We start from the raw sequence: 27,952 nt of genomic DNA on the forward strand, positions 1-27,952 counted from the left end.
TGCCCAGAGGGTCATGGGTTGCCCCTTCCCCACTTTGGAAGAGCTTTATAGCTCCCGCTGGCTTTAGAAAGTTCAAAGCATCCTTAAGGATCCATTTCACCCTGGGCCCCCCTCTTTTTGAACTATTACCATCTGGCAGACGGTACAGGACAATAAAAACAAGGACAAGTAGGCTGAAAAACAGCTTCTATCCCAGAGCAGTAACTATACAATTCTACGTACAGTGCAATATGAATACAATACGAGGGTTTTTTAATTCAATTGCATACAATGTGAAGGAAGTGTGTTTTTGTTTTATTTTTATAGGGTTTTTAAAAAGTATAATATACAGTGAGGATGGCACTTAGTTTCATTCTATGAGGTGCCATGACAATAATGAAAACTATGAAACTGTGAAACTATTATTGCTTGGTCTCGGAGATCCTCCTGATGCCTTTGGAGAGGAGTTGACTACTAACAAGACCCGGCTTGATCAGATGGCCACACTGCCGAAAGATTTCTTGCATTGAGTCAGCTGCAGCCTGAGCCACTGAGGCTTCGGAATCGCCTTGCAGATCCTGGAGACCTGAAACGAATCCAGAAAACAAAGGATTTCCGGGATCAACCGTGAGAACCAGCCCTGATCAGCGACAGAGCTTCTGGAGAAAAACTCCTTGTTTCAAGCGAGGGAACTTTGAAACTCACCCAGGAAAACTTCTTTCATTTGTTTGGAAGTCATCACTTCCGGTTGCATGTATTGCGCGCAGCAGCCTGGGCACGTAAAAAGAAAACGTTGGTGGGGTTAACAGAGACGGCTAAATCGACTGATTCAGGAAAAAAACGCGCCATTCATTGGTTTCCACTTGGAAGAGTCGCTTTGGGACTTTACGGGATGGTTCCAGGGATTGGGTCTGTCTAATAATAAGAAGGACGAGGGGTAGCCGTTCTTCCTCTGTTTTTGTCTCCAGGCCTCACTGGAGGCTTTCAAGAAGAGATTAACGAAGAGATTGGACAGCCACTGGTCTGAAATGGAATCGGGTCTCCTGCTTTAGCAGGGGGTTGGACTAGAAGACCTCTAAGGTCCCTTCCAACTCTATTACTTTATGTTCTAGGACTGTGCAAACAACCATCATCTTGGAAAAAAATCTAAGCAGCCTTGAATCCAGTTAATACTAGAATGGGAGGCCAGCTGGAAATATTTCCAGAGAAAAAGCCACGGCTGTGGGTTTGCCTATACAAGAGAGAGGGATACAGGCCAGGTAGTCCTCGACTTCTAACAGTTCATTTAGTGACCATTCAAAGTTACAATGGCACTGAAAAAAGGAACTTACGACTGCTTTTCACCCTTAGAAGCGTTGCCACATCAAGATCAAAATCCGGATGCTTGGCAAACCGACTCGTATTTATGACGCTTACAGTGTCTTGGGGGTCAAAGATCACTTTTTGCGATCTTCGGCTGAGCCAAATCCGGGAGGAAGCCAGATTCACTTAACAACCATGTGGCTAACTTAACAACGGCAGCGATACCCTTAAGAAAGAGGGCAGGAACTGCCTGAGAAACTGTTGCGCGATCGTAGCCGTTCCGGAGAAGCCACACGGTATAAGAGCAGCTTCCAGTCTGATTAAGCGACATGGCTTAATTCTGCATAGATTCTTTTGGTGACAAGGCCGCCCGCCTGTCTTGGGTTGTCCTGCCCTCCTTCCAGAGTTGGCATTGGTGATTACCAATTAAGAGGGCAGCTGCCTCGCGATGGGAAGAGTTCCGGCTCCTCAGGAATCCCAGCATCTGATCCAACATCGCAGGAAGGTTTTGCTTGCATTTATTCATCTGGGGAAAACAAGGCAACAAAGAAGCCAATGAACTATAGAGCTTTTTTTTTTTTTTAACCAAGGGGCCGCTTTCTTGGTCAAAGCCAGCTGGGTGACTTTGGGAGTTCTAGTCCCTCCTTAGTCACGATGGCCAGCTGGGTGACTTTGGTGCAGTCCCTCTCTCTCAGGGCAACCCACCTCACAGGGTTGTTGTGAAGAAAAGAAGAAGTATTAGGGATGCCCACCGTCTTGAACTGTTTATAAAAATAAGAAATGCAGGACAAAATAAAGAAATAAATGGTTAGTTTACTCTAATCTGGAAGAAAACAGGCCAGCTTGGCTCCTACTTACAACCACGTAGCAGATGTTGGAGTACATGCTATGAAGACTGGTGTACATTTCATAGTCAAACAAGTTGCTGGGAAAGCCCCCCCAGTTCATAAAGGACACGCAGGAGTCGAGGGTCTTCCTGGAGACCTGGCCGAGGGAGGAAAGAGGGAGATCCTGTCACCTAGTTGGGTCATGAAACAAGTCTTCAAGGAAACAACCAAGTTCAGGGAGCACCAAGGACCCCACAACTTCAGGATTGTCTACAATGTCTTTGCATTCTCCAGAGTGTCCACGTGGTACAACCCCGTTGCTCTGAGTGAAGATGGGGGTACAGAGTGGTCTCTGTGAAGGTAGCATGATCAGAGCAGGAGCTCAGCTTAGCCAGCCCTTCAACTCACCTCTTTTGTCCGATCATTTGACAGTTGTATGAGGAGGGGAATAAGGCTGTTCAGGATGTTTTCGGCCATATTACTGTTCCGTAACTCCTTCAGTCCTTTCAGGAGCATGCCGAAAATGGTGATGGAGGTATTCCTCAGTTCGATGTCGTCCTACGAAGGAAGAGAGACAGGTTAGTCCCTCCAATAGCAGAATAGCCATGCAGAAGTTTCTTGAAGTTTGCAGGAGAACACACAAGTTCAGAGCACACCTATTCCCAGTTCAATGTCCATGGAGATGGTCAATCATCCAGGTCATGGTTGCCCCAAAGATGGGGACCCCAACTCCAGTATGCTGGCTGGAGAGTTCTGGGAGTTGAAGTCCTCACCTCTTAAAGTTGCCAAGGTTGAGAAATCCTGATCTAGACCAGAGTTGTTCAATCTTAGCAGCTCCTTCTGGACTTTCTCCCATCTTTATGGGAGAAAGAGAGAGATAGAGGGAGAGGGAGAATGAAAGGGAGTGCAGGAGGGAGGGAGGGAAGGAGGGAGGGAGGAGGGAGAGAGAGAGAGTGAAAGAGAGAGAGAGAGAGGGAGGAAGGGAGTGAGGAGGGGGAGAAAGAGAGGGAGAGAGGGAGGGAAGAGAGGGAGAGAGGGAGGAAGGGAGGGAGGGAGGGAGAGAGAGGTGGAAAACCAGTTTGTTATGATTTGGTTGACTTACATCATGAAAATGTTTCAGAAGGAGCGGAATGAGGTTGACTGCCTTCACCGCATGGGTTTTGATATCGAGGTTCCTGAGGAGGAAATGCAGGGTCCTTATAGCTTCTTTTGCCAAGGTCTTCTGTTCGTGACAAGCGCAGTTTAGCACTGGCATCAAGAGGGGTTCCAAGATGTTCTTCTGGAGGAAGCAGGGAAAGAAACGAGCAATTAAACGGTCACTGGAGTTCTCTGAGTCTCACAGCGATCATGACAAATGCAAGAGAAGGCCACAGAGCATAGAAGAAGAGGGTTGAAAGGGAACTTGGAGGTCTTCTAGTCCAACCTCCTGCTCAAGCAGGAGACCCTAGACTCTGCTGGACAAATGGTTATCTAAACTCTTCTTGAAAAGCTCCAGTGATGGAGCACCCATAACTTCTGGAGGGAAGTCGTTCCAAGGATGAATTGTTCTCAGGGTCAGGAAATTTCTCCTTAGTTCCAGGTTGTTTCTCTCCTTCATTAGTTCCCATCCGCTGCTTCTCGTTCTGCTTTCAGGGGCTTTGGAGAATAGGTTGACCCCCTCTTCTTTGGGGCAGCCCTTCAAATACTGGAAGACTGCTCTCAGGTCTCCCCTGGTCCTTAACAGAATACCAGAGATGGAAGGGACCTTGGAGGTCTTCGAGTCCAACCCCTGCTCAAGCCAGAACCCCTATACCATTTCAGACAAATGTCCTCCAACAGGATCTGGCCTCTACTTGCACCTTCAGATCTTCCAGGGTTGCAGCCATCTTTGTAGAAGAGACACCACTCTAGCTGTCCTCTTTCTGCTGGTTGCCTTCTTCTTCTCCTTCTTCTCTCCTTCCCAGCCTTGTAGACTTCCCAGAGAGCGAGGTCACACCTGCTACTACCTTGGAAGCCACTCCCTTCCTGCCCCCCATCTCTTACCTCAAACGGGTGTTGGATGAGGTTCCCCAGTCCTCTAACGCTGAAAGTCTGTATCAGCGGATATGGCTGGGTCATCCATTCCTTCAGCACCTGGAGGATGTCTTGGATGACAAAGAATTGGCAAATTTCCGGGTGAAACAGCAGCTGAAGAAGAAGAGTGGAGATATAGAGCGTTAGCCAAGCCAAGGAAGAGAACTTCCCTGAGAGCCTCGACTAAAGATGCCACTTTCAGCCATTACGGGGAGAGATAAAGAAAATAAACACAGTCCTCGGTTAGTGACCGCTGAAAGTCACAACGGCACTGACAAAAGAGATACGTCCATTTTTCAGAATTATGACCATGGTAGCATCCTCATGGTCATGTGATCAAAATTTGGGTACTTGCCGGTCCATATTTGAGTTGAAGATGTGGCTCTTTCGTCAACTTAACTGATCCGTTATGGGTGTACATTGTTATAATTTTAAATTGTTTTAATTGGGTTGTTGATTTTAATTTATTGTGATTTGTATTGGATATTGTTTTTGTAAGCCGCCCTGAGTCCCTTGGGAGAATGGCGGCATATAAATATATATATATATGACGGTCGCAGTGTTTCGAGGTTACGTCATCCCTTTTGTGACTGTCTGATAGGTAGTGTAAATGATAGTTGCAAGAATACAAAAAATAATGCAAAAAGTAAAAGGAATTTGGGGTCATTGAGTCTTCCTTCCTCCCTTTCTCCCATCCTCCCTCCCTCAATCTCCTTCCTTCCTTCCTTCCTTCCTTCCTTCCTTCCTTCCTTCCTTCCTTCCTTCCTTCCTTCCTCCCTCCCTCCCTCCCTCCCTCCCTCCCTCCCTCCCACAACTTCTGGAGGCAAGCCATTCCACTGATTAACAGAATACCAGGAGACCTTGGAGGTCTTCTAGCCCAACCCCCTGGTGAAGCAGGAGACCTCTACCATGTCAGACAAATGGCTGTCTAGTTTCTTCTTCAAGACCTCCAGTGATGGAGAACCCACAACTTCTAGTTTCTAACCATAAAGTTCTGTTGAACCCTGGGCAACTTTCCTTGAGCTCCAGAAGGTTGGGGTGCATCTCAAGGTCTCCTCACCTCCGAAAAGAAAACCATCCCAATGGTTTTGTGTCTTAAATCGGGGTGGCGCACGTAGGTCTCAGCCTGTCGGAGCATGACCTTCAGCTCATGTTTCGAGTAGTTGAACAAGATCCTAAGAGAATAAATATGGAGAGATCAGACAAGATCTGCTGGTTAGGGAGAAGAAAATCACCAAGCTAGAGAAATCATGAGCTGAATGATCGATAAATGAATTACTCAATGAATTACTCCATTTAGAGAATTTCTCACCCTCCCTCTCTCCCTCTCCCCTTCCTCTCTCTCTCACCCTCCCTCTCTCTCTCTCACCCTCCCTCTCTCTTTCTCCCTCTCCCTCTCCCCTTCCCTCTCTCTCCCCTTCCCCCTATCTCTCTGCCTCCTCTTCTTCCTCCTCTCCCTCTGCCTCCCCTCCCTCTCTCACCCACTGCCCCTCGTAGCCAAGCTCTTTTGACTTTTAATTTCTTACCGGACCAGGTGGAAAATGCCTTCAAACACACTTTCAGGACTCATCAGCATCGCCCAACATTGAACCATATCTAAGTCCTTGAACTCCTCCTGATAGCCGGTGCGCAAGATGAGGTGTTTGACGGCTTTGACTGCGTTGCTAAATGAAACAAAGGCAGAAGAGTTGGTGCCAATCATTCAGCTGATCCCCCTGCACTTCCGACCGTTACAGTATCCCTATGGTCATGTGGTCAGAATTCAGACTCTCGGCAACTGACCCATATTTATGACGGTCGCAGTGTCTCAGAGTCACGCGATCCCCTTTTGGGACCTTCTGACAAGCAAAGTCAACGGGGAAGCCAGATTCACTTAACGACCATGGGACTTAACCAGTGCAATGATTCACTTAACCACTCTGGCAAGAAAGGTTGCAAAATGGGACAAAGTTCACTTAACGACTGTTTCCTGAGCTTTGCAGAAATGGAGAAAGGATCCAGATTGGGCCCAGGAGATTCCTTACCCCAGATGGTAGGTCTGTTCTGACCCGCTCTTGCCTGCTCCCAGCAGAAAATAGATGTGCGTCACGAGCGCCAGGAGCAGGCTGGAGAACTTATGCTGGACAATGGTTGCTGCCTCAGGAAGCGAGAGGAGGAAGGAGAGCGCATTGGTGGCCTAGAAACAGGAGGAGAGGAGAGTCAGCTCGGGCTCATCAGGTTACTTAGATTCATCATCATCATCTATTTCTTCTTTTAACGACCCCCTAATCCCTTGCGGGGTGGAGTCTGGGCAACTGAATGGAGCTGAGGCTTTCCTGGCTGGATGCCCTTCTTGTCGCCAATGCAGAGTTTTGTTCGGCAGATACATTCTCATTGTGCCCAGAGAGAGAAAAAAATCCTCATGTCCATGAAACCTGAGCCAGGAAAGTCCATGTCTGAGACACGGAGCAAAAGGTTGCTAGAAGTGGGACTTCTGAAACTCCCATTCTACACCCCCTCCAGACTTTGAGAGGCCAGTGGGGTGTAGATACAGGACAAAAGGGAGACAACGAGTAGCACAAGTGAGACAGAACTGGGGACAAAGAGATCGGTAACCTCACGTTTCTCTGTTTGTCTTCATTCCTAAATGGGCTCTTGACTCTCCACCTCTTAGGGGTCCTTGGAGGGGCCCTGGGTGCTGTCTGAGCGTGTGTTTTTTTGTGGCAGATGTTTCATGACCCAGCTAGGTAACATCATCAGTGCTGGAAGAGTTAGGCTTAGAGGTAGGGTTAGACTGGTTGGGTCGTGAAACATCTGCAAGAAAACCACCAAGCTCAGTAAGCACCAAGGACCCCACAGTTCAAACCTGGACTACAAATCTATTGGTCTTAATTAATTAAATTTCTCCACCGGCCATCTGAGCAATCTGACACTGGGAAGTTTACAACAACGTAATAAAACAATATAACACATAATAAAAATACAGATTAAGAATATTTAAAATAAGATATGACACAAAGTACTCCGTTGGGTGTTTGCCTTTGTTGGTTCCTATCATGTATTTTCTTAAATCAAACTCTTTTTTAGTTATTTCTGTAAGAAATAACGTAAGAAATGAATAAAGGAATCAATTGAATTATGAATGATTGGATGAGTAAAGGAATGAATAAATGAAGGAATGTATGAATAAACGAATAAATCAATGAACGGATACATGAATGAATGGATTAATGAATAGATGAACCGATGGATGGATGGGTGGATAGATGATAGAGCTGGCTGGCTGGCTGGCTGGATGAATGGGTGGATGAATGGATGGATGGATGAATATCAAAGCTGTTCTGGTGAGGAAGCCCACAGATGCCTCTACTTTCAATGGGGCATTTTGGGGGGAAGGGGGGCTTACGTCAAATTTTGCTCCGATTTCAGCCCCCACCAGTTTGCCCTCTGCCTCCCTCCAGCCAGGGCGTGCCTGCTCCTGATGAGGAGACCCCCGAGGGTGACTCTTCTGCTCAGCCCCTTCCCCTTTCCTCAGGCCTGGCCCACCTGCAGATCTCAGGAAAGGAGAGCCACCGGTTGAGGGCTTACCGCAATGGGCATGATGGATTTGCTTGTTCCCCTCCCAATAGCTTCGGTGCTGGGATCGTGGTCATCAAGCCTTTTGAGGAGGGGCTTCATGATCTTCAGGTTAGCATAGGGGTCTGCAGCCAGCGCCCTCCACAGTTCCCTGGCACTTCTGTGCAGGTGGAAAAATGGATTGGGGAAAAAAATCAGATTCTTTCCCCATTTTCAAAGAGACGGCCATTCCAGATAGATTAACCCCCCCAACGGAAGAAAGGGTTAGAGAACCGATGGCCAAATGAACTGCTTTAAGGCATGGAAAAAGATATAGCTACAGGTAGTTCTCGACTTGCAACCGTTTGTCTAGTAGCCATTCAAAGGAGGGCCTCTGCGCCACCGGAAGTGCCAGAGAACCCAGAACTGGTCAAGGGGGGGGAGGTTTCTAGGAGCAGTGTGTCTACAGAATTAACCCAAAGGTGCTTTTCACAGAAGGACCGAGTTGGAAGGGACCTTGGAGCAGTGGTGAAATTCAAAAATGTTCCCAACCGGTTCTGTGGCCGTTTCTTGGTGGGCATGTGACCGGGTGGCCGTTTCTTGGTGGTCATATGACCAGGCGGCCGTGGCTTGGTGGTTATGTGTCCGGGTGGGCGTGGCTGCACAACTGATTCACACACAATGCAGAACCTCACTGAATCACAGAGAGCTCAAAAGCAAACGATCACACTTTACACAAAAGTAACACAAAAGCTACACAACTGACTCACATACAATGCAGAAGCAGCTGGACTTTACACAAAATGGCCCCTGCAACAAACAGGAACCTCACAGACAATCAGGCACAGCTGATTTTCTCACAGCTGACTGGTAGTAAAAAAATGCTGAAATTAGAAATTACAAAAAGGTTCCGACATTGCCCGGCACAGCTGATTGTCGTACGTTTTAAAGCGTCTTTTTTTACTACCAGTTCGGGCAAACAGTAGCAATTATTACTATCGGTTCGGGCGAACCAGACCAAACCAGAGGATTTCACCCCTGCCTTGGAGGTCTTGTACTCCAAACCGCTTCTCAGGCAGGAAATCTTATCCCATTTCAGACAAATGGCTGTCCAATCTCTTCTTGAAAACCTCCAGTGATGGTGCACCCACAACTTCTGGAGGCAAGTTGTTCCACTGGTTAATTGTTTGCACTGCTAGGAAAGTTCTGCACATTGTAGGTTGCTTCTCTCTTTGATTCGTCTCCATCCTTTGCTTCTTGTCCTGCCCTCAGGTGGTTTGGAAAATAGGTTGACCCCCTCCTCTTTGTGGCAGCCCCTCAGATATCAGAACACTGCTATCCTGTCCCCCCTCAATCCTTCCTTTCATCGAACTAGAGAGACCCAATTCCTGCAACTCTTCTTCATATGTTTTAGGCTCCGGTTCACTAATCATCTTCGTTGCTCTTCTCTGCACTCTTTCAGAGTCTCTGCATTGTTTCTACAGTGTGGCGACCAAGAAAGTTAAAAAACCAAGGAGGTCCAGCTGCCTTTTGGAAAAGCACCTTTGGGACAATCATGACCTGGATGGTGGAGACAACCAGCCTAGGAAGCTCTCAGAATTCAGATCGACTGCACAGCCAACCAGCGACTGCACTGGCCCTCAACCAACCCAATGCAACCTCCCCCCCAATCAGCACATGACCTGCCCACCCCAAGCTACAGATATTCACCCCTATCGCAAATGGTTGAGAATCTCTGTAGAGTACAAGAAAACAGGAGGCACATCTCCTTGAGGTTCTTCTTACCCATCGCACGCCACCGAGCACTCGAGGAGAATATCCACGACTTTGTTCACCCGTTTGGACGCCAGGTGACACACTGCCTTTAGCGTTTGTTGTTTGGTGGCAGGGTCCAAGATCTTCGGGAGACGTCGGTAGATCTCCTTGAGGATCATGGGCAGCTATGGCAAAAGAGAAATCCAAGGGATGACCAACTTTCTCAACAGCCCTAAGATTACCTGGTGGTCTCCATCCAACCCTAGCCTTCTTAAATCCAGCTGAAGTGTTGTCACCAAGTCAACAAGGTCTCACCCATTCTCATCTTTCTTTTCTACAAAATCTCCTCTATCCCTTTTGCTCCAAACCCTGCCATTTTCTTACCTCCTCCATGTCCATCCCACATTCTTCCAAGAACGAATTGAGCAGGAGTCCCGCAGTGTGTGAAATGTTTTTGTCCAGGTGTGTCAGAGCTGCCAGGGCTTTTAAGATCAGGTCGTTTATTTGTGACGGGCTCAGATGCTCGCCAAAGGCCTATCGGAAAGAAGAAAAGGAGACCATGAAGAGATGCATCAGGGTTTTGACAAGCCAGAGACTTTGACCCGTATCTGGGGACAGCACCCCATGTAGAGAGGCAGGCCGTATTCCATGACATCCACCACGTGATATTAGGATGTGGGTGAAAGAAGCCAACATGGCAGCCGAGATCGCCTGCTCCTAGACATTGTGGGGGATGGATATCCACCCTCCGGCCTTTGGAGCCTGCCGTCCCCACTGTGATATTGACTTTTTTGAGTATCTCCAGGTCAAGAGGAGGAGAAAAAGGAAGGTCAATAAGAAGCCAGGCAAAATGCTGAACGAAAACGTACCGTAGCCATTTTGGAGACGTTATTATAAAATATTGTTGGGCCCGAAAAGGAGAAGTCTTTCCTCAGCCAAGTGACGACCTTCCCCTTCTTGTTTCTAGGTTTCTCATCCATTTCTTTGGCTTTGGAGGGAGGAAAACAAGAGAAGGTCAGATTTTGGCATTCGGAACTTCTGAACATCCTTCGTCTGACGGCCGGTTTAGTCGTTCCAACAGAAGAGAAGATCTGTAGCTCAGGGCTGACCTGAGGGGTCCCTGGTGCTCTCTGGGCTCGGTGGTTTTCTCGTTACCTAGTTGGGTCATGAAACCTTCACAAGAAAACAACAAAGCTCAGAGACACCAGTCCTCCTCCTCCCCCCTCGCTCCCTCTTTCTCTGCCCCCCCCTTTCTCTTATCTCACTGATCAGGAACGAAACAGGTACAATGACCTCTTTAGTGGTCCAATTACAGGCAGTCCTCGACTTACGGCCACAATTGAGTCCTAAGCAAGACAGTTATGAAGCGAGTTTTGCCTCAGGTTGCGATTTTTTTTCTTGCCAACCTGGTTAAGTGAATTGCCGCAGCAGTTAAGTTAGCAACCCGGTTGTTAAGTGAATCCGTCTTCCCCATTGACTTTGTTTGGCAGAAGGTCACAAAAGGGATCACATGACCCTGGGACACTGCGACCGTCATAAATCGGAGTCAGTGGCCAAGTGTCCAGATTTTGATCCCGTGAGCATGGGGATGCTGCAACGGTCGTAAGTGTGAAAGACAATCACAAGTCACTTTTTTTCAGTGCCGGTTAAACTTTGAATGGTCACTAAATGAATTGTTGTAAGTCAAGGACTACCTGTAACCCTATTTCTAGGTTAACACAATAGATGGGACTGTAAATGGAGGGGAAATATAGGGCTACATAAGAGACAAATTACATAAATGAAGGAATGAAGGAATGAACCAACAAACGAATGAACAAATGAATGAATGAATCTAACCGGATTTAACCCAGACTACCTTGGTCTGATGTGCAAATGAAGCATTAGGTTGTGAATTGATTGTGTGCTGCCTGGGGAATTCTGGGCATTGAAATCCACATGGCTTAAAGTTGCCACTGGGTTAAGCTTTTAACTAGCCAAATTTAACAACTTTCCTTAACAATGCCCACTCAACCCGTAACTTGGTTAACCCGTTTTCTGGCTCCCTGCAATACATGCAGCCATCCAATGACTAAAAGGTGGCTTTGCAAAACACGCTAAGACCCAATCCATGTGCCAAGACTCACAAGCCCAGGCTGGCTGATGGCAGATGCCTAGCCTAACTCTGTGGTCGGCAAACTGCAGCTCGCGAGCCACATGCGGCTCTTTGGCCCCTTGAGTGTGGCTCTTCCACAAAATACCACCTGCGGGCGCGCACGCACACTGTGATTGAAACTTCGTGGCCCATGCGCAGAAGTCGGTTTTCGGCCTGGGCGAGTCTATTCTGAAGAAGTGGCGTTAGAAGAAGTGGGGGTGTCTTGCGGGCGAGAGACGGGAGAAGGGAGACGCGGCGCAGGTGGGCCATGGGATACGCAGCGTGGGAGAGGCGCACGCGATTCATGCACGAGTTGAGTCAGCCAGTCAGTCAGCAATCTCCTTGTGCAGTGGTTAGTGCTAGTCGCATCCGCCAATCACGCGCGGGTGACAAAAGTAACTACTCGGAGCATAAAGTTACCTGTATTTTTCCAACCAGCTGCAAATCCTACAGGTATTTTTGTCATCAATTTAAGAATTGTAATTATTTTGTGTTGGTGGCTTTATTATTATAAAATGAAACATTTTTTTAGGTGCCCTGTTTGACATGGCTACAAAGAAGAAGCAAAGAAAAACGGAAGATGAAAACCATGAATTTAAAGTTGAATGGACCGAGACTTTCGCGTTTGTTCAAAACTTAAATGGCCTTCCGACCTGTCTCATTTGTCAGGAAAAATTGGTGCATAACAAGAAATCAAATTTGGAGAGACACTTTAAAACTAAACACGTGTCATTTAGTAGTAAATATCCTGTCAGTGATGCAAGGAAGAAAGCAGTTGAGGAACTTCAGAAGAGTCAAGAAAAATCAAGTTCTGTATTTAATTACTGGATTCAATCTTCCAACAATGTTAATGTTGCAAGTTTTGTGGTTAGTCAAAAGATTGCTAAGAGAGGAAAACCATATACAGACGGCGAATACATAAAAAGTTGTTTTATAAATGCATCCGAAGAGCTATTTCGGGATTTTAAGAACAAAGCCGATATTCTAAAAAAAATTAAAGAGTTACCATTGTCTGCTAAAACAGTGAAAGACAGAACAGTCAAAATGTCTTCGAATATACTGATTAAACCTCTTAATCATCACCAATTTAAAGGATTTTTAGTTGAAATGGAGAGCGAGTACGCCGATCTTCTGCTGCATAACAAGGTACGTTGGTTATCAAGAGGAAACGTTTTGAAACGTTTCGCTTCCTTATTAACAGAAATTAAAGCATTTCTCCATGAGAAGGGGATTCGCTATCCAGAACTAACGAACGATCAGTGGATCCAAAAATTTTATTTCATGGTAGATATTACGTCTCATTTGAATCAGCTTAATCGTAAACTACAGGGGAAAGGAAACACCATTTTTTCGATGTTAGAAGAAGTTATTTCATTCGAAAACCAATGATCTCTTTTTGCTCAAGATTTTGAAAGAGAAACTTCGATTCACTTTCCAAGCCTGTTGAAACATCGCTGATGCTGATCAAAAGTATGGTAATGCAGAAAATCTGCAACAGAAGATTGAAAAAGAGATTTTAATGGTACAATATAATTTCACAGAATATGCGATAAGATTAAGAGGTTTGCAGGAAAATAATAGAGAGGATTTAAGGAAAATATCTTCTGAATTTCTAGCTGGGATTCTAAAGGTTCAACCTGACGAAGTGTTTTGTAGGATTGACAGAGTTTATCGAATTAACTCCTGGATTGCCAAGCAAAGGCAATTGCCTAGAGATGTGGTGATTTATTTTACAGACAAAGAAATTAGGAATAATATCGTGCAAAATTCCTTCAATTCTAATTTGCAATTGTATGGAAGAAAGATTTGGATTTACAAGGAACTCCCACCTAAGATATTGATGGAAAGGAAGAAATTTGGTTTTCTGGTGAATGAGTTAAAAAAGAGAAATATCTCATTCAGGTGGGACGCCCCAGTTGGTATTATATTTAGATACCAAGGAGAAAGATATCAGCTAAATACTGTTGAAAGAGCGGAAGAATTTTATCAAAATAGGTTGAAAATGAACTTAATATCTTCAGGTATAATACAGGATAAGCAGAAGGAGCCGGAAATAAAGGTAAAATATCGAATTACAGAGACTGTACTAGATGAATTGCCTTTGGATTTATTGGATACCCCAGCTGGACTATCTACAAATTTGAGAGAAGTGGCATCTAACATTAATGTGATGACTTATCAAGGCAAGGATAAGTATGGAAACCAATTAGGGGATGTACAAGGGATAAAAAAGAAACATGAGATACAAAAACAAAACCAACAAGACCAATCTACAAAGCAGAATAAAAACCGACCAGATGATACACAATTTGTAGAAAGGAAACCAGGATGGAAACCAAACCCACAAAAAGAAAAGAAAAAAAGAAATAGGTGGCATAAAAATAGAAATTTCTAAATTAGGCAACAGTGAAGCCAGTGACTTTAAAATATGAATGATTATGTGTAAACACAGAAGAGGCGATGTATTGGTTAATATCATCCTGAGGATTGTGGCAGATCTCTGCATGGCCGTAATTTGGGGACGTGAAACGAGCCTTAAACTGATGGATTTGAATTATCCATTTTGGAATTTCTTTTTGTGTTGATAAACATATTATATTATCTTGAATTACAAGGCAAGAGAATTATGCTGGGGCATGCAGAAGATCGGGTTGTTACCCACTACGATGATGGGAATTAATAATCCTGATGAAACCCACAATTATTACTATATGGAATATAATTATAATGTCACTCGGGTGGTTGTTTTTACTTTTATACATATAAGAAGATATTTACTACTGACGGGGGCAGATATGATTGAAGATCCTGAATAAACTGTTGCACCAGTAAGCTATGTTACCCGATTATGGATGTTGGTTCTACCAATCCAGTGGAAAGACCTCAAAGAAGATACTACATGGATTATAAATTTAAAGTCATTGTCTTTTCTTTTTTTTTATTTAGATATAATGGAAAATATAGACATATATTTTTAAGTAGTGTGGGCAGTGATTCAAAGATATTAAGAAATGTTGTGTATGGTAATTTTGCATGATAGTGGGTGAATAAGCTAGTTAGTAGATTGATTAGTCTAAGAAAAGGGATTTTTAAGTGATATATTTAGGGGAGTGGAGGAAATGGATAGAGTGGAATAAATGTTAAACTAGATTTTATGGGGAAGGCCGCTTTGAAATGTTATACTAATATATATAGAAGATTAAATGTTAAAGTAGGACTTATTGTATAGTTTTAAAGTGGAGAAGTTATTCTATAATGTCATAGTATAATGTCTTTTTTTTTCCCCTTTCTTTTCTCTTTTCTGAAATGTATGGATAAAGGGGGATGTTATAATATTAATAATATTTTTAGTAAGTAAAGGTCAATATCTAGAGGAGGGAGTAAGTAATCTGTTATGAATTAGGTTTTTTTTTTTGTTAAGAAGAAGTCACAGGGGGGGATGGGTGGGGAGGGGGGGTTAGGGAGGAGGAGGGAGAGGGGGAAAAAAAGGGGGGAAAATTTGTATTTGAAAACTTTTTCAATAAAAAAAAAAAAAGAGTAAATTGAGAAGTTGTCTTATTGATGAGAACCTGGAATCGTGCCTAAAATTAAAAACAACATACAAACCTGACTTACTCAAACTTTCCAAGGAGATGCAAGGCCATTGTTCACATTAGTGTTTGTCAGTCATTGTCATGATTTAATTTTATGGATATTGTAAGGTCAATTGTAAGAAATTTAATTTTATCAATAAATAATATCGTTATTAAGTATGAGATCAAGTTTTATTCAACGTACCTATAGTTTAACTAAGACTTAAAACTTTAAGTAAAGTTTATTAAGTTAATTTTAGGGAACGTTGTGGAGTGAAAGAAGATGTAGTGTCGAGGAGATGGTTTGGACATATAAAGAGGATGAACGAAAGGAGATAGACAAAAGAAGTATACAGGACGAGTGTGGATGGGAGAGATGGAAGGGGTCGACCTCAGCGAACGTACCTCCATCAGATTGAGGACGTTCTTAGCAAAGGCCAGTTTAGGAGTACCCTAATTAAGTTAATAACAATGTACCTACCTATCTAGTTTAAGTTTAACCGATTTGGCTCTCCAAAGAAATTTCAATCGTTGTACTGTTGATATTTGGCTCTGTTGACTAATGAGTTTGCCGACCACTGGCCTAACGGATCCACTTAACGTGAGAAACTCAGTCTTCAAATGACCCCTGGCCCTGAGAGGTGCCAATACCAACGGCCAATTCCAGGCATCTCTGCCCAGGCAAACGACCGGGGTCTTGGTCACGCCACAAGCTGTGCCACCCAGTGCTCTCCTGGGCAGTGCGCATCCCTGGGCTCCTGGCAGCCCTTGGAGTCCAACTTTCTCACCCATTTTGCTCATGATGAGGTGGTGGAGGTGGTAGGCGGCCTCTGCGGACGTCTGGCCAACTTCTTTGCTGGTGTCGCCAACGTGCAGGCCCAGCAAAGCCACCAGCTGTCCCAGCAAAGAAAAGTCACCTGTGGGCTAATGAAAGGAAGCAAAAAGGAGGGGAAAGATGAGAAGGGGGGCTCATGAAGGTTTCAGCCAACTGAAATCAGAGCATAGGAACCATAGCACCATAGAGTCCTAGAATCCTACCTTTTAGAATTCTAGAATCACAGAATCTTAGAAACATAAAATCTTAGAATTTTAGAATTATCCAATATTTGAATCTTAGAAGACTAGAATCATAGTCATAGATTCATAAAATCAGTGAATCCTAGAATCTTTGAATAATAGAATCTTAGAATCATAGAATCTTTGAATTTCTAAATCATACAATCTTTGAATCTCTGAATCTCTGAATCTCTGAATCTTTGAATCACAGAATCATAGAACCTTAGAATCCCAGAACCTCAATTGCTGGAAGGGACTGTGGAGGTTTTCTCCTCCATCCCCTTCATCAAGCGGGACTCCTTATATCCTCCTGGTCACATCCCAAAGATGCTTTTTCCAAAAGGCAGCAGGACTTTCTTCTTTTTCTTCCTTTCTTTGAAAACATCTCACTGCGCATCCCAAACGGTGACTTACGTCGAAATTGACGTTTTCAGAAACGAACTTCAGGAGGTGTCTGATGCTCTTGATGGCCCTCTCTCTCTCGTGTCTCTTGGGAGATTCAATCCAGGGATTAATGTGCTGCCAGGAAAAACAAAGGAGGAGGAGGAAAGGAAGAATTTGTGATTCACAGTTGGAAGAGCCACAGAAGTTGCCAGGACTGGGGAGAAAATCTAAGGAGCTCAACAAATTTGAGACATTGGTCAATTGAGGTCTATTTTAGACTGAAAACTAGAGTAGCAACTGAAGATTTCTGGAATACAACTAGTCTTACAACAGTTCATTTAGAGCCGTGGTGGCACAGTGGTTAGAACGCAGTATTGCAGGCTAATTCTGCCAACTGCCAGAAGTTCAGCAGTTCCATCCTGATCGGCTCCAGGTTGACTCAGCTTTCCGTCCTTACCAGGTCGGTCAAATGAGGACCCAGATAGGAGAAGAACCTGGGTCCTCATTTAGAGAGGGCTGTAAACCACGGTGAAGCGGCATGTAAGTCTAAGTGCTATTAGTATTTAGTCACTGTTCAAAGTTACAATGGCACTGAAAAAGGGACTTACGACCATTCTTCACACTTATGACCATTGCAGCATCCCTATGGTCACATGATCAAAATTTGAACACTTGGCCAATGACTCATCTTTATGACGGCTGCAGCATCCCAGCTCGGTCCCTAAATGAATGGCTGTATGTCGAGGACTTCCTGTATAAGTAGTCCTTGACTTACGACCAGAATTTGGGGTGCTTACCAAGGTGGATGTTAGGCGACTTGTGACTGGCTTTATGACCTTTTTTTGCCAGGGTTGAACGAATCCCTGTGGTCCTTAAGTGAATAATGCAGTCATTAGCCGAATCTCGCTTTCCCCGTAGACTTTGGCTTGTCGGAAGCCAGTTGGGCAGTTCGCCAATGGTGTTCAGGTGACACCCCCCCCCAGGATGCTGCAACCATCACAAATACAGGTAGTCCTCGACTTATGACCACAATGAGTCCAAAATTTCTGTTGCTAAAATGAATCCCATCGGCATCGACATAATCTGCATCGGTCAATTGCAGAAGGCAGCTTTACTCGGAACAGCTGCGAGGCTCTATGACAGGGGTGTCAAACTCGATTTCATGGAGGGCCGAATCAAGGTTGTGTTTGACCTCGGGGGGGGCGTGGCCGAGGTGGGAGTGGCCAGCTCAACGTCTCTCGTGTCAGGGGCACCTGTGGACTTCCCTGAGACCCTCCCTCACTCTTATTATCATCTCCTCCCTCCCTCCCTCCCTTCCTCCTTGCCGTGGGACAAGAGAGACACGAATATCAGAGAAATAGTGGAATAGAATCATTAGTGAAAAGATGCCAGAGGAGGGACAAAACAAATGTAAATGACAAAAATGAACATCATTTTTTAACTATTGAAATGAGTTCAATTGAATGGTTGAATTGTCCCATGGGACGAGTTGTCCACCCAACAGCCACATTTGCCTATCCCGGGTCCTTGGGAGGGGCTCGACAGCTGGACAGAATCGCCAAATCCAGCCTAAACATCTGGCTGACCAACCCCGAGAAAGAATCACTCTTTACCGTCAAGACATCCTGCAGGGAATCCAAATTGGGAGCCTCGGACAGCAAGGCGGTGAGCATGGTGTTGCAGGTGGTCACCATCTGGTCATAAAAATCCTAGAAGGAGAAAAAGAATATCTAAAGGAAGAAGTGGTGTAAAGGAAGAAAGAGGAAGAAATCCAGGGCTGGGGAACTTATGGCCCTTTTAGGACGACTGGTGGACTGCAACGCCCAACAATCCTGAGCCAGCCACGGACTTCTGGGAGTTGAAGTCCACCCTTCTGCAATCAACGGAGTGGCCCGTCTTGCAGGGCTGGTTTTTCTTCCAGAGTTGGAGGAAATGCTTTCTCGGCTGAACACGAGGAACAAAAGGACATTGGGCTCGATGGATGGATCCAGAGTTTTGGAGGAGATTTTGAATCATGCTTATTTCCAGGTGGATCTCAGATGGCTTGGCTCCATCTGGACTGCTCACCTGAGTTTGAGCTGGTTGTCCTGGGCCGTTCACGTTCAGTTTTGTCACCAGGTAAGCCGGCAAGGAAAACACCTTCTGGATGCTTTTTCTCACCACTTTAGACCTCATCTCGGAGTTCAAGGGGGGCTTCATACGGCTGATGAAAGACGAGAAAAGAGGAGGAGGGTGAGAAGATCATAGACTCATTAGGCTAAAAGGGACCTCGGAGGTCTTCTACTCCAACCCTTGCTTGATGGTCCTTAAACCATCCCAGTCATATGGTTGTCCCCTCTTTTCTTGAAAACCTCGAGGGATGGAGCACCCCCAACTTCTGGAGGCAAACTGTTCCACTGATGGATTGTTCTCGGTGTCAGGAAATTTCTCCTGGATCTCTCTTTGATAAGCTTCCCTACATCGCTTCTCATCATGCTCTCAGCTACTTTGGAGGGGAAGTTGACCCCCTCCTCTCTCTGAGAGCCCCTCAAATATCAGAACTCCCCTCATCATCCTGGTTGCTCTTCCCTGCACTCTTTCTAGAGTCTCAACATCTTTTTTATAGTGTGGTGACCAAAACAGGATGCAGGATTTCTCTCTCTCTCCCTCCCTCCTTCCTCTGTCTCTCTCTCTCTCTCTCTGTCTCTCTCTCTCTCTCTCTGTCTCTTGGCAGGTACATACCTCATGCAGGTGATGGTGATGATCGCTTGATGGAGATTTTCGATGGACAAGGGTCTCGCGGGCTCATCTTCAATGACTTCCTGAAAAGAGAAGGAAACCCATCTAAGAAAGAACCTGAGATATGGCCACCCTCCAGCTGGCCCTCTTCCCAGCCCTACGCTTTTTCTGGTTGACACAGGAAGTCCCCAGCTTACAACTGGTCACTTAGCCACCATTTAAAGTTTTGAGGGATCTCTTCAGGACTACTTATGACCCAGATGCCAAGTTCCGAGAGGCGCCCCTTCCTCAGCGATCCTGTGACCCCATTTCGGTCACTTGGCCACCAGCTTGCATTGATGGCAGTTTGCAGTGTCCCGTGACCATGATTTAAGTCAGGGGTGGGCAACTGTGGCCTCTTGATGACCTATATAAAATTGGGAAGCCAGATTCCCTTAACAGCCGTGCGATTAACTGAACGAAAATGATTCGGCTAACAACGGTGGCAAGACAGGTCGTACAATGGGCAGAATTCCCTTAACAAATGTCCCACTTAGCAACAAAACCTTTCAGGCTCCATTGATTGGCATTCAATTCGGTTCAAATTCACTTCCAAAAAGGAAGACGCCCAGGAGCACCTGCCTCCCCCCCTCTCCCCACTTACAACGATGTTTGTGACCAGTTCCTGTTTCTGGGGCAAATCGAGGTCTTGCCTCCTGCTGTTGGCAACAGCTTTGGTGATCATGATGATGGACCTCATGAAGGCTTTCTTCAGCCCTTCGTCCTGGAAAACCCCAGTGGGAATGAAAAGAAACCAGAAGGAAGAGGATGTATTTATTTACTGAAACCTTTACGTAGCCGATTGTCTTTGGTTGAACTCTGGGGGGCCCCCAATCAAAACATCACTGGACACTCTGGGTTCTAGTCCCACTTTAGGATGAAAGGCAGCTGAGAGACTTTGGGCCAATCACCAGGAGATGGTGAGTTCTAGTTCCTCCTTAGGGAAAAGGGCCAGCTGTCTTTCGGCCAATCACCAGGAGACTGTGAGTTCAAGTCCCGCCCTAGGCACGAGAGCCAGCTAGGTGAGTTGGGGCCAGTCTCAATCCAAAACACGTCACAGAGTTGTTGTGTGGAAAGGAAGAAAGAGTGTAATGCAGGAGCGCTGCCTTGAGGATAATAAATGCAACAAGACCATAGATTCTCCTCCTCCTCCTCCTCCTCCTCCTCCTCCTCCTCCTCCTCCTCCTCCTCCTCCTCCTCCTCCTCCTCCTCCTCCTCCTCCTCCTCCTCTCCCACAACATGCTAGTTGGGTCATGAAATGTCTTTAAGAAATCAAACAAGCTAAGGACTCCGGATTATAATTGTTCTTGTGATTAAACTCAGCATTAAGAGAAGTAGAGGGTGGAAACCTGCCTACCTTTTTCATGCTGGAATACTGATAGAGTATTTCTGAGACAATGTTGTCCAGGAAAGGCATCATGTCCTCTACTTGCGCTCCCAGGACTGCCTGGCCATAGCAGAGTATTAATGTGGTCCGAATCCATCTCTCGGAGAGAGTCTGTGAGTCCTGTCAGTCCAAAGACGAGGGGGTCAAACTCTTTCCCAAAGCACCAGAAGACAAGACAAGAAGCAATGGATGGAAACTGATGGAGCTTCTTAGTCATCCAGGTCACGGTTGCCCCAAAGGGGCTTTTTCAAAGGCAACTGGACTTTGTTTTTCCTTGAAGAGGTTTCGCTTCTCATCCCAGAAGCTTCTTCAGGTCTGACTTGGGTCAAAAGAGAAGAAGCTTTTTGGATGAGAAGCGAAATGTCTTCAGGAAAAAACCAAGCCCAAGCCTTTGGAAAAAGCACCTTTGGGTCTACTCGAGGTGTTTGTTGGGGCAGCTCCTAATCTTCTCTAGCCTTATAAAATAGTTCTCCAGGAGATGGAGATGGAGAATTTCAGCACCACCTACATCTACGAGATCTATGACCAATCTGAGGAGACCAGACAGCCTGGAGCCTAAGTCCTTCTAAGCACATTGGACTTTCCTTCCCAGAATCCCCCAGCCTCCTTCTGCACTGAGTTTCAGACCTTGCAACCCCATCCCTGGTCTTACCTCAATGGGGGCTTCTACTGCAAACGGTCCTTTTGTCTGCCTGAACTGGCCAGCCTCCTCCAGGGCCACCAGAATCTCAGGCAGGTGGCAAAAGGATGCCATTTGAATGGATTCCGAGATTCCCTAGGCAAAGCGATGTTTGTGAATTAGGACATTTATTGATTTATAGGTTCGATTTATATGCCGCCCTTCTCCGGAGACTCAGGGCGGCTTACAATGCGTTAAGCAATAGCCTTCATACTTTTGTATAGACCTGCTTAGTAGGGCTTCCCCCCCCCCCAAGCGGTGTTCTTTTTTATACAAAGTCAGCTTATTGCCCCCACAATCCGGGTCCTCATTTTACCTACCTCGGAAGGATGGAAGGTTGAGTCAACCTTGAGCCTGGTGAGATTTGAACTCACAGTAATTGCCGGCAGCTGGCAGCTACGTGCTACTTAACAGCATTTTAGTCCGCTGCACCACCAAGGCTCTTATTTGCACCTAACCCTTTGTCTTTACCTTCCGCTTTCTCCTCCCCTTCTCCACCTCCTGCTCCTCCTCCTCTCTGCAAACCCCAGGCCCTTCTAGCACTGATGAAATTACCTAGCTGGGTAATGAAATGTCTGCAACAAAACAACCAAGCACAGAGAGCACCAAGGACCCCACAGTCCTCCTCCTCCTCCTCCTCTCTGTAACCCCCATTCTCTTCTAGCACTGATGATGTTACCTAGCTGGGTAATAAAACATCTACAGGAAAACAACCAAGTTAAGAGAGCACCAAGGACCCCACAATTCTCCTCCTCCTCCTCCTCCTCCCTTCACCTCTATTCTGCAAAACCTGTTCTCTTCTGGCACTGATGAGGTGACCTAGTTGGGTCACTAAACGTCTGCAAGAAAACATCCAAGCTCAGAGAGCCCCAAGGACCCCACAAAGATGGAGGTCTCAGCCCCCGCAGGCATCCCACTGCCACTCACCTCTCGGTCTGTTTCTTCCTGGAGTGAAAAACTTAGAAGGCTTTGGAGCTGTTCCGTCACCAGGTCCTTCTGTGTTGAGTTTCGCAGTTTAACGCCATAATATTTGTAGAGGCTAATCTGAAGGTGGGAAAAAGAGTCCGTGAGTCCTAGGGAGCTCCACCAAACGGCCAGGAAAAGGAAATATAGGAGAAATTAGGATCAGAAAAGGACTCCGTGTGGTCAAGCACACGGAAACTGGTCCTGGGTGACCTGATCGGGGAGATGGGCAGCATACGAATCTAATAAGTCAATAATTGCCATTTTGACTTTCTTCTTCTTCTTGAAAAGCTACTTTAACCCCCCTCCCCCATCCCCATAGGTGCCCTTTGCTGATTCTCTGTTTGGCCGTCCTGAGATCCTTTATGGTTTCTGTGGAGATCTGGCAGCTTCATCTTTTTACATGCATTAGCTCTCCGTGGTGGATTGGGACAACTTGCCATGGCCCTCTTGGCTTGGCCAACTAACCATGGCCAACTAGCCATGGCCTACTTGCCGTGGCCAACTCACCAGGGAACAAGAGTTACACTAATAGCAGGGTTCCAATACCTCAAGGGTTGCCAAAAAGAGGAGGGGGTCAGCCTATTCTCCAAAGCACCCGAAGGCAAGACAAGAAACAATGGATGGAAACTTATCAAGGAGAGAACCAATCTAGAACCAAGGAGAAACTTCCAAACAGTGAGAACAATTAACCAGTGGAACAGTTTGCCTCCAGAAGTTGTGGGTGTTGCATCACTGGAAGCTTTTAAGAAGAGATTGGACAACCGTTTGCCTGAAATGGGAAAGGGTTTCCTCCTTCAGTAGGGGGTTGGACTAGAAGACCTCCAAGGCCCCCTTCCAAGTCTGTAGTTCTATTATTCATTGTCTGTCTAATATCGAGGAAATGGTGGAACAGAAGCGTCAAAGAAAGGAGGCCTCAAAGGAGGGACAAATGAAACATAAACGACAAATGTTAAAATGATTTTTAACATTATTGGAGAGAACGGAATGGTTGAATTAACCCGCGGTGAGTCTGCTGTGGCTCGTGGGCAGCCACGGTGAGTTGGCCATGGCAAGCTGTCCTCTTCTGATGTTGCATCTAAGATAACTGCGGCCCTAAAAGTGTAAAACCTCCGCATATTTACCTTGTCTTTAGACAAGACCTGGGACGTGCTTTGCTTCTGGTCGATGGGCGGCAATGCGCTTGTTTTCCTCCTGGGCAGTTTGTGGTCTGAAGGAATCTGCTTTGCCAACAACAACAAGAACAACAAAAAAGAAGTTGTGAGAAAGTGAAGGAGCAGAGGAAGGAACAGCTTTCTGTGTGTTTCCAAGGGGAGGATTGGTTTCCCTTCTGCGTCCGGATGCATATTATAAGTAATTTGACTTTTCTAGCTGGGACAGACACGAAGCACGTAACAAGGACCATCCGGATTGTATCAGCTGGAGCAGAGGCAGCTTTTGAGATGAACGGTTGGAAAATCTCTGCCACAAATTGTGAGAACTTGATTTATCACCATTTATTGTTGTGGCCCTCCAGCAGCCGAATCAGAGGAGGAGGAGGAGGAGGAGGAGGAGGAGGAGGAGGAGGAGGAGGAGGAGGAGGAGGAGGAGGACGAGGAGGAGGAGGAGGAGGAGGAGGAGGAGGAGGAGGAGGAGGAGGCGTGGGAGTCAGGGCCAGCATCAAGGCAACCTGAGAGCTCCGAGGGGGAAGAGGGAATGGGGCTGGCAGAGAGAGAGACAGAGGAGGAGCCTGGGCCATCCGTCAGCCCTCAGATGGTGAGTCAACAGACCGCAGGTCTGGAGGTGGATGAGGAAGAGGAGGAACATCTGGGTCCAGTGCCTGACGCGCGGATACACAGAAGGCAGAGGAGAGGAGAGCAGTGGAAATCTATGGGCCGGTCCTTGGGACAGACGAGCCACCACTGCTAGCGAAGCCCCTCCCTAGCTCTGGGGATAAAAGGCAGGGGGCGGAGATGAATAGATGGGGCAGACAACGATTCTTCTCCCTGCCGGATGGACTTGTTAGCCTGTGGTGAGAGAGAAACTTTTTGTCGGGGCTGCTGGCTCTCCTCATAAAGGAATCTTTGAGTTCACTTCAGAGGGTTTGTCGTGTTTGGGTCAGAACATTTATTTACTGACTGTTCGAAGTTATAAAGGATAGTTTACAACTGAAAAAAATGGACTGTTTCTCACACTCAGGACCATTTCGCATTTCCGTGGCATGCAGAGAGCTTCTGGTCCCTGTTGTTGCTGCCCAGCATTCAGTGCCAGACAGTGCAACAGGGCGGATGGTTGTCTTGTAGGTCTTAGATTTAAGATGGGTGGCCATTCGTCTGTCCAGTAACACACTGGTGAGTTCTCGCCAACGTATCCAGGCTGCATTCTCCTTTGCTCTCACCTCGCCATTGATGTCACCATTGACATTGGAGGTGGGATCCCAGATACCAAAAAATGTCCACCTTCTTTAGGTTTTCTCCATTGATTTGAAGCATTCCAGGGGTGGTGACAGTCCCTAAGTATCCTGTCTTGATGTTGAGGTGGAGTCCAAAATGGTTGAGGCAATCATTCCATGGTCGTTCCATGATCCTTCCAGCAAGGACCCCCTAGTTCAGCAAATTCTCCATAACTACATTTGTCTACTTTTGGGATAAATGATCTCCACCGAGGCAGCCCTGGCTTCTGGACCCTCTCCACGATGGACCTCAGGGCCCACCGCGACACAAACCCAGCTGCTTACCTGGAAAGGACGAAGATGGTCCAAGATGGTCTCTAATATTTCTCTCTCGTCCATGAGATCCAAGATTTCTTTGACGGGTCTGCCTTTTAATGGCTTCCTGCTCTCCCATAAATTTTTGAAAGACTCGTCAGAGAGTTCTGAGAAGAAGAGACAGACAGAGATTGATGGGCAATTCGACAGGACAAGCCTTCTCAAAGCAGAGAGAGACAAGGAGTGCGTAGTGGATCACCAGGCTGAGCCTGAGGGAGGGGTCAAACGTGTCATAAGTCTCGAGGCCCTGATCTTCCTGTCCTTAGACAACCATCTTATATATGGAATTGGAATTTTTTATTGCTTTGAAATTTCATGATGTTGTAATCTTATAATTTAGATCTAGCCTTTGAAAAAGGCTAAGAGGGAGGGGTCTTTCCTCACCTCTGAGGGTAAGATGTTCCCTAATACAGTGGCAGCGGTAGAGAAGACCCTCTTCCTAGGCCCCACAGTCGAAACTCTTTGACTGATGGAGTCTGCACCATAACGTCCCTACCTGATGAAGGACGATTGCAGGATTTGGATTTGGGTAGTTAGGAAAAGGAAGGAAGGGTGTACTAGTGACATGAGAGCAGTCTTCCAGTATTTGAGGGGCTGGCACACAGAGGAGGGGGTCAACTTATTTTCCAAAGCACTAGAAGGTAGGAAGAGAAACTTATTGCTTAATGCAATTGGTCTCTGGAGAAGGAAGACCTCTAAGGTCCCTTCTGGCTCTGTCCTGATGGATTGATTGATGGATGGATGGATTGATTGTGTGGGGTGGGCTGATGTGATAGGACAAGGCTGGTTCCATAGGTAGCCCAGCCCTGTAGCATCTATACCTGGATATGAGGGAAGGATGGTGTCTTGAGAGCGTTTTCTCCCCGGAGCCCTTTCCCTCTCGGGCCTCCTTGGCAAGGAAGGGGGCTCTTTGAGGCCAGGCTTCATTTCCCCCTGAGAAGCCTTCAGAGGGGTCCTGCGCACCAATTCTGGCAGCACCAGTGCTGGAGGCTGCACCTTCTTGCTCATGTCCACTGGAGCTGGGGAACCCTTTACAAGAAGGGGCAAGACCTGCGTGGTTCTTTGAGTGGCCGAAGAAGTGGACGGGTGGGAGCCAGAGAAGTGACTGTTCCACTGCCATGGGTCATTATTCGTAATTTGTGGATGGGACTCCTTGCTGTCCTCCTTCTTCAAGAAGGGCAACTTTTTTAGCATGTGGTCCATCCTCTCGTGAAGAGGGAGTTCTTGAACTGGATGGAGATCCTGTCAATAAAGGAGAAGTTTTGTAACTCCAGATTGAAAGGAGGGGTCCTTGGTGCTCCTATCTATCTATCTATCTATCTATCTATCTATCTATCTATCTATCTATCTATCATCTATCTATCTATCTATCTATCATCTATCTATCTATCTATCTATCTATCTATCTATCTATCTATCTCTCTATCTATCTATCTATCTATCTATCTATCTATCTAGTTGTCTATCTATCTATCTCTATTTATCACATGTTCTTCCTGGGTCAACAAGCTCAGACTGCCCAAGGAGCTGCTGATCTACAGAGGAATTTGGGAGTCTCTCCTTTGTACCTCTACAACTGTCTGGTTTGGCACAGCAACCAAACTAAAAGTCCCCTAAAGAGAGAAGACGGCAAGGAAATTACAGGCAGCAGAGAGAAAGCAGAGTTGCTTAACTCGTTCTTTGCATGCAAAAAGAAACTATAGCCCAACCTACCAACAACGTAACTGTGAAAGACAGACTAGAAATAAAAGTTGAAAGGCTTCAGCGAGGTATTTGACAAAGTAGAACACTCCCCTCCGCTCTGCTCTGCTCTACTCTGCTCAACACAACTCAACTGAACTCAACTATCCTCTACTCTCCTCAACTCTCCACAGCTCCCCTCTCATCCCTTCTGCCTTTATATCTCTGCCCCAGGGGCTGTGACATCACCGCATTATGTTCTCATGGGGGACAGCTGGTGTCATGACCCAAGGGGCCTCTTACTCCCCAAGATAATAGGGATGGGATATGGAGGGTCCCCTGGATAACCCCCTTGATAACATTAGCGACATTATGGGGAGCAAAGCTAGGGGTCACTATGGAATGACCCACTGTGATGGTGTCCCTCAATGTGCTAGATCTCAAAAGAACCTAACCAAGATTAAGGCTGATCAACTTTGTTCTTTGATTGGCTAAGTCTGCCACTGAGCATAGGACTAAAACATTCCAAATTAGTAAGGGAGTAAGGCAAGGTTGCCCCCTATCCCCATTATTGTTTATTTTGGCCTTAGAAGTTCTTTTACGGAAAATTAGAATTAATGAGGAAATAAAAGGACTGAAGATCAGGAAGGAAATTTACAAGACGCAAGCATTTGCAGACGATGTAGCCTTAATCCTTGAAGACCCCATAGAATCAGGACCAAAAGTGCTAGAGGAATTAAGTAAATATGGAGAGGTGGCAGGCTTCACATTGAACAAAACCAAAACCAAAGTATTGATTAAGAATACAACTGAGAGCCAGAAAAACAAGTATTAGGACTACAGGTTGCCAAAAAAATTAAATACCTAGGAATTTGGATTACATCAAGATGTTCGACCTTAAAAGACGACAATTATACTCCCCTAATTAGGAAGATGAAACAAGACCTTGACAGATGGAAGAAAATAAGATGATCACTTTTGGGCAAGATAGCCACAATTAAGATGAATATTCTCCCCAGAATACTATTTTTATTCCAAAACATACCGGTAAATTTAGAGAAAAAGTTTTTTTTAGAATTAGACAAAATCATCAGAGAATTTATATGGGAGGGGAAAAAACCGAGGTTTTCTATTAAAATTTTAAG

The 27,952-nt window shown here is 45.9% G+C and overlaps 1 protein-coding gene across 1 annotated transcript; it reads right to left on the bottom strand.

Moving 5' to 3' along the window:
* Positions 1 to 279: 279 nt before the first annotated feature.
* Positions 280 to 27,027, bottom strand: LOC117656434 (maestro heat-like repeat family member 5). Its single transcript, XM_087880771.1, has 27 exons — positions 26,841 to 27,027; positions 26,091 to 26,369; positions 25,098 to 25,234; positions 23,506 to 23,601; positions 22,346 to 22,462; positions 21,392 to 21,514; positions 20,710 to 20,859; positions 19,957 to 20,076; positions 19,317 to 19,396; positions 18,663 to 18,798; positions 18,209 to 18,304; positions 16,626 to 16,730; positions 15,944 to 16,079; positions 10,319 to 10,437; positions 9,834 to 9,983; positions 9,480 to 9,634; positions 7,728 to 7,875; positions 6,185 to 6,336; positions 5,687 to 5,824; positions 5,221 to 5,335; positions 4,131 to 4,274; positions 3,211 to 3,387; positions 2,517 to 2,666; positions 2,140 to 2,265; positions 1,705 to 1,807; positions 685 to 750; positions 280 to 565 (listed from the first exon to the last, which is right to left on the bottom strand). Exons 2-27 carry the CDS (start codon positions 26,245 to 26,247, stop codon positions 402 to 404), a joined length of 3,360 nt encoding a protein of 1,119 aa, XP_087736897.1. The 5' UTR covers positions 26,248 to 26,369; positions 26,841 to 27,027; the 3' UTR covers positions 280 to 401.
* Between the last annotated feature and the right edge of the window lie 925 nt (positions 27,028 to 27,952).

The sequence above is a fragment of the Pantherophis guttatus genome, chromosome 18 (assembly GCF_059756535.1).
Source record: "Pantherophis guttatus breed Tessera chromosome 18, ASM5975653v1, whole genome shotgun sequence".
Classification (NCBI taxonomy): Eukaryota; Metazoa; Chordata; class Lepidosauria; order Squamata; family Colubridae; genus Pantherophis; species Pantherophis guttatus.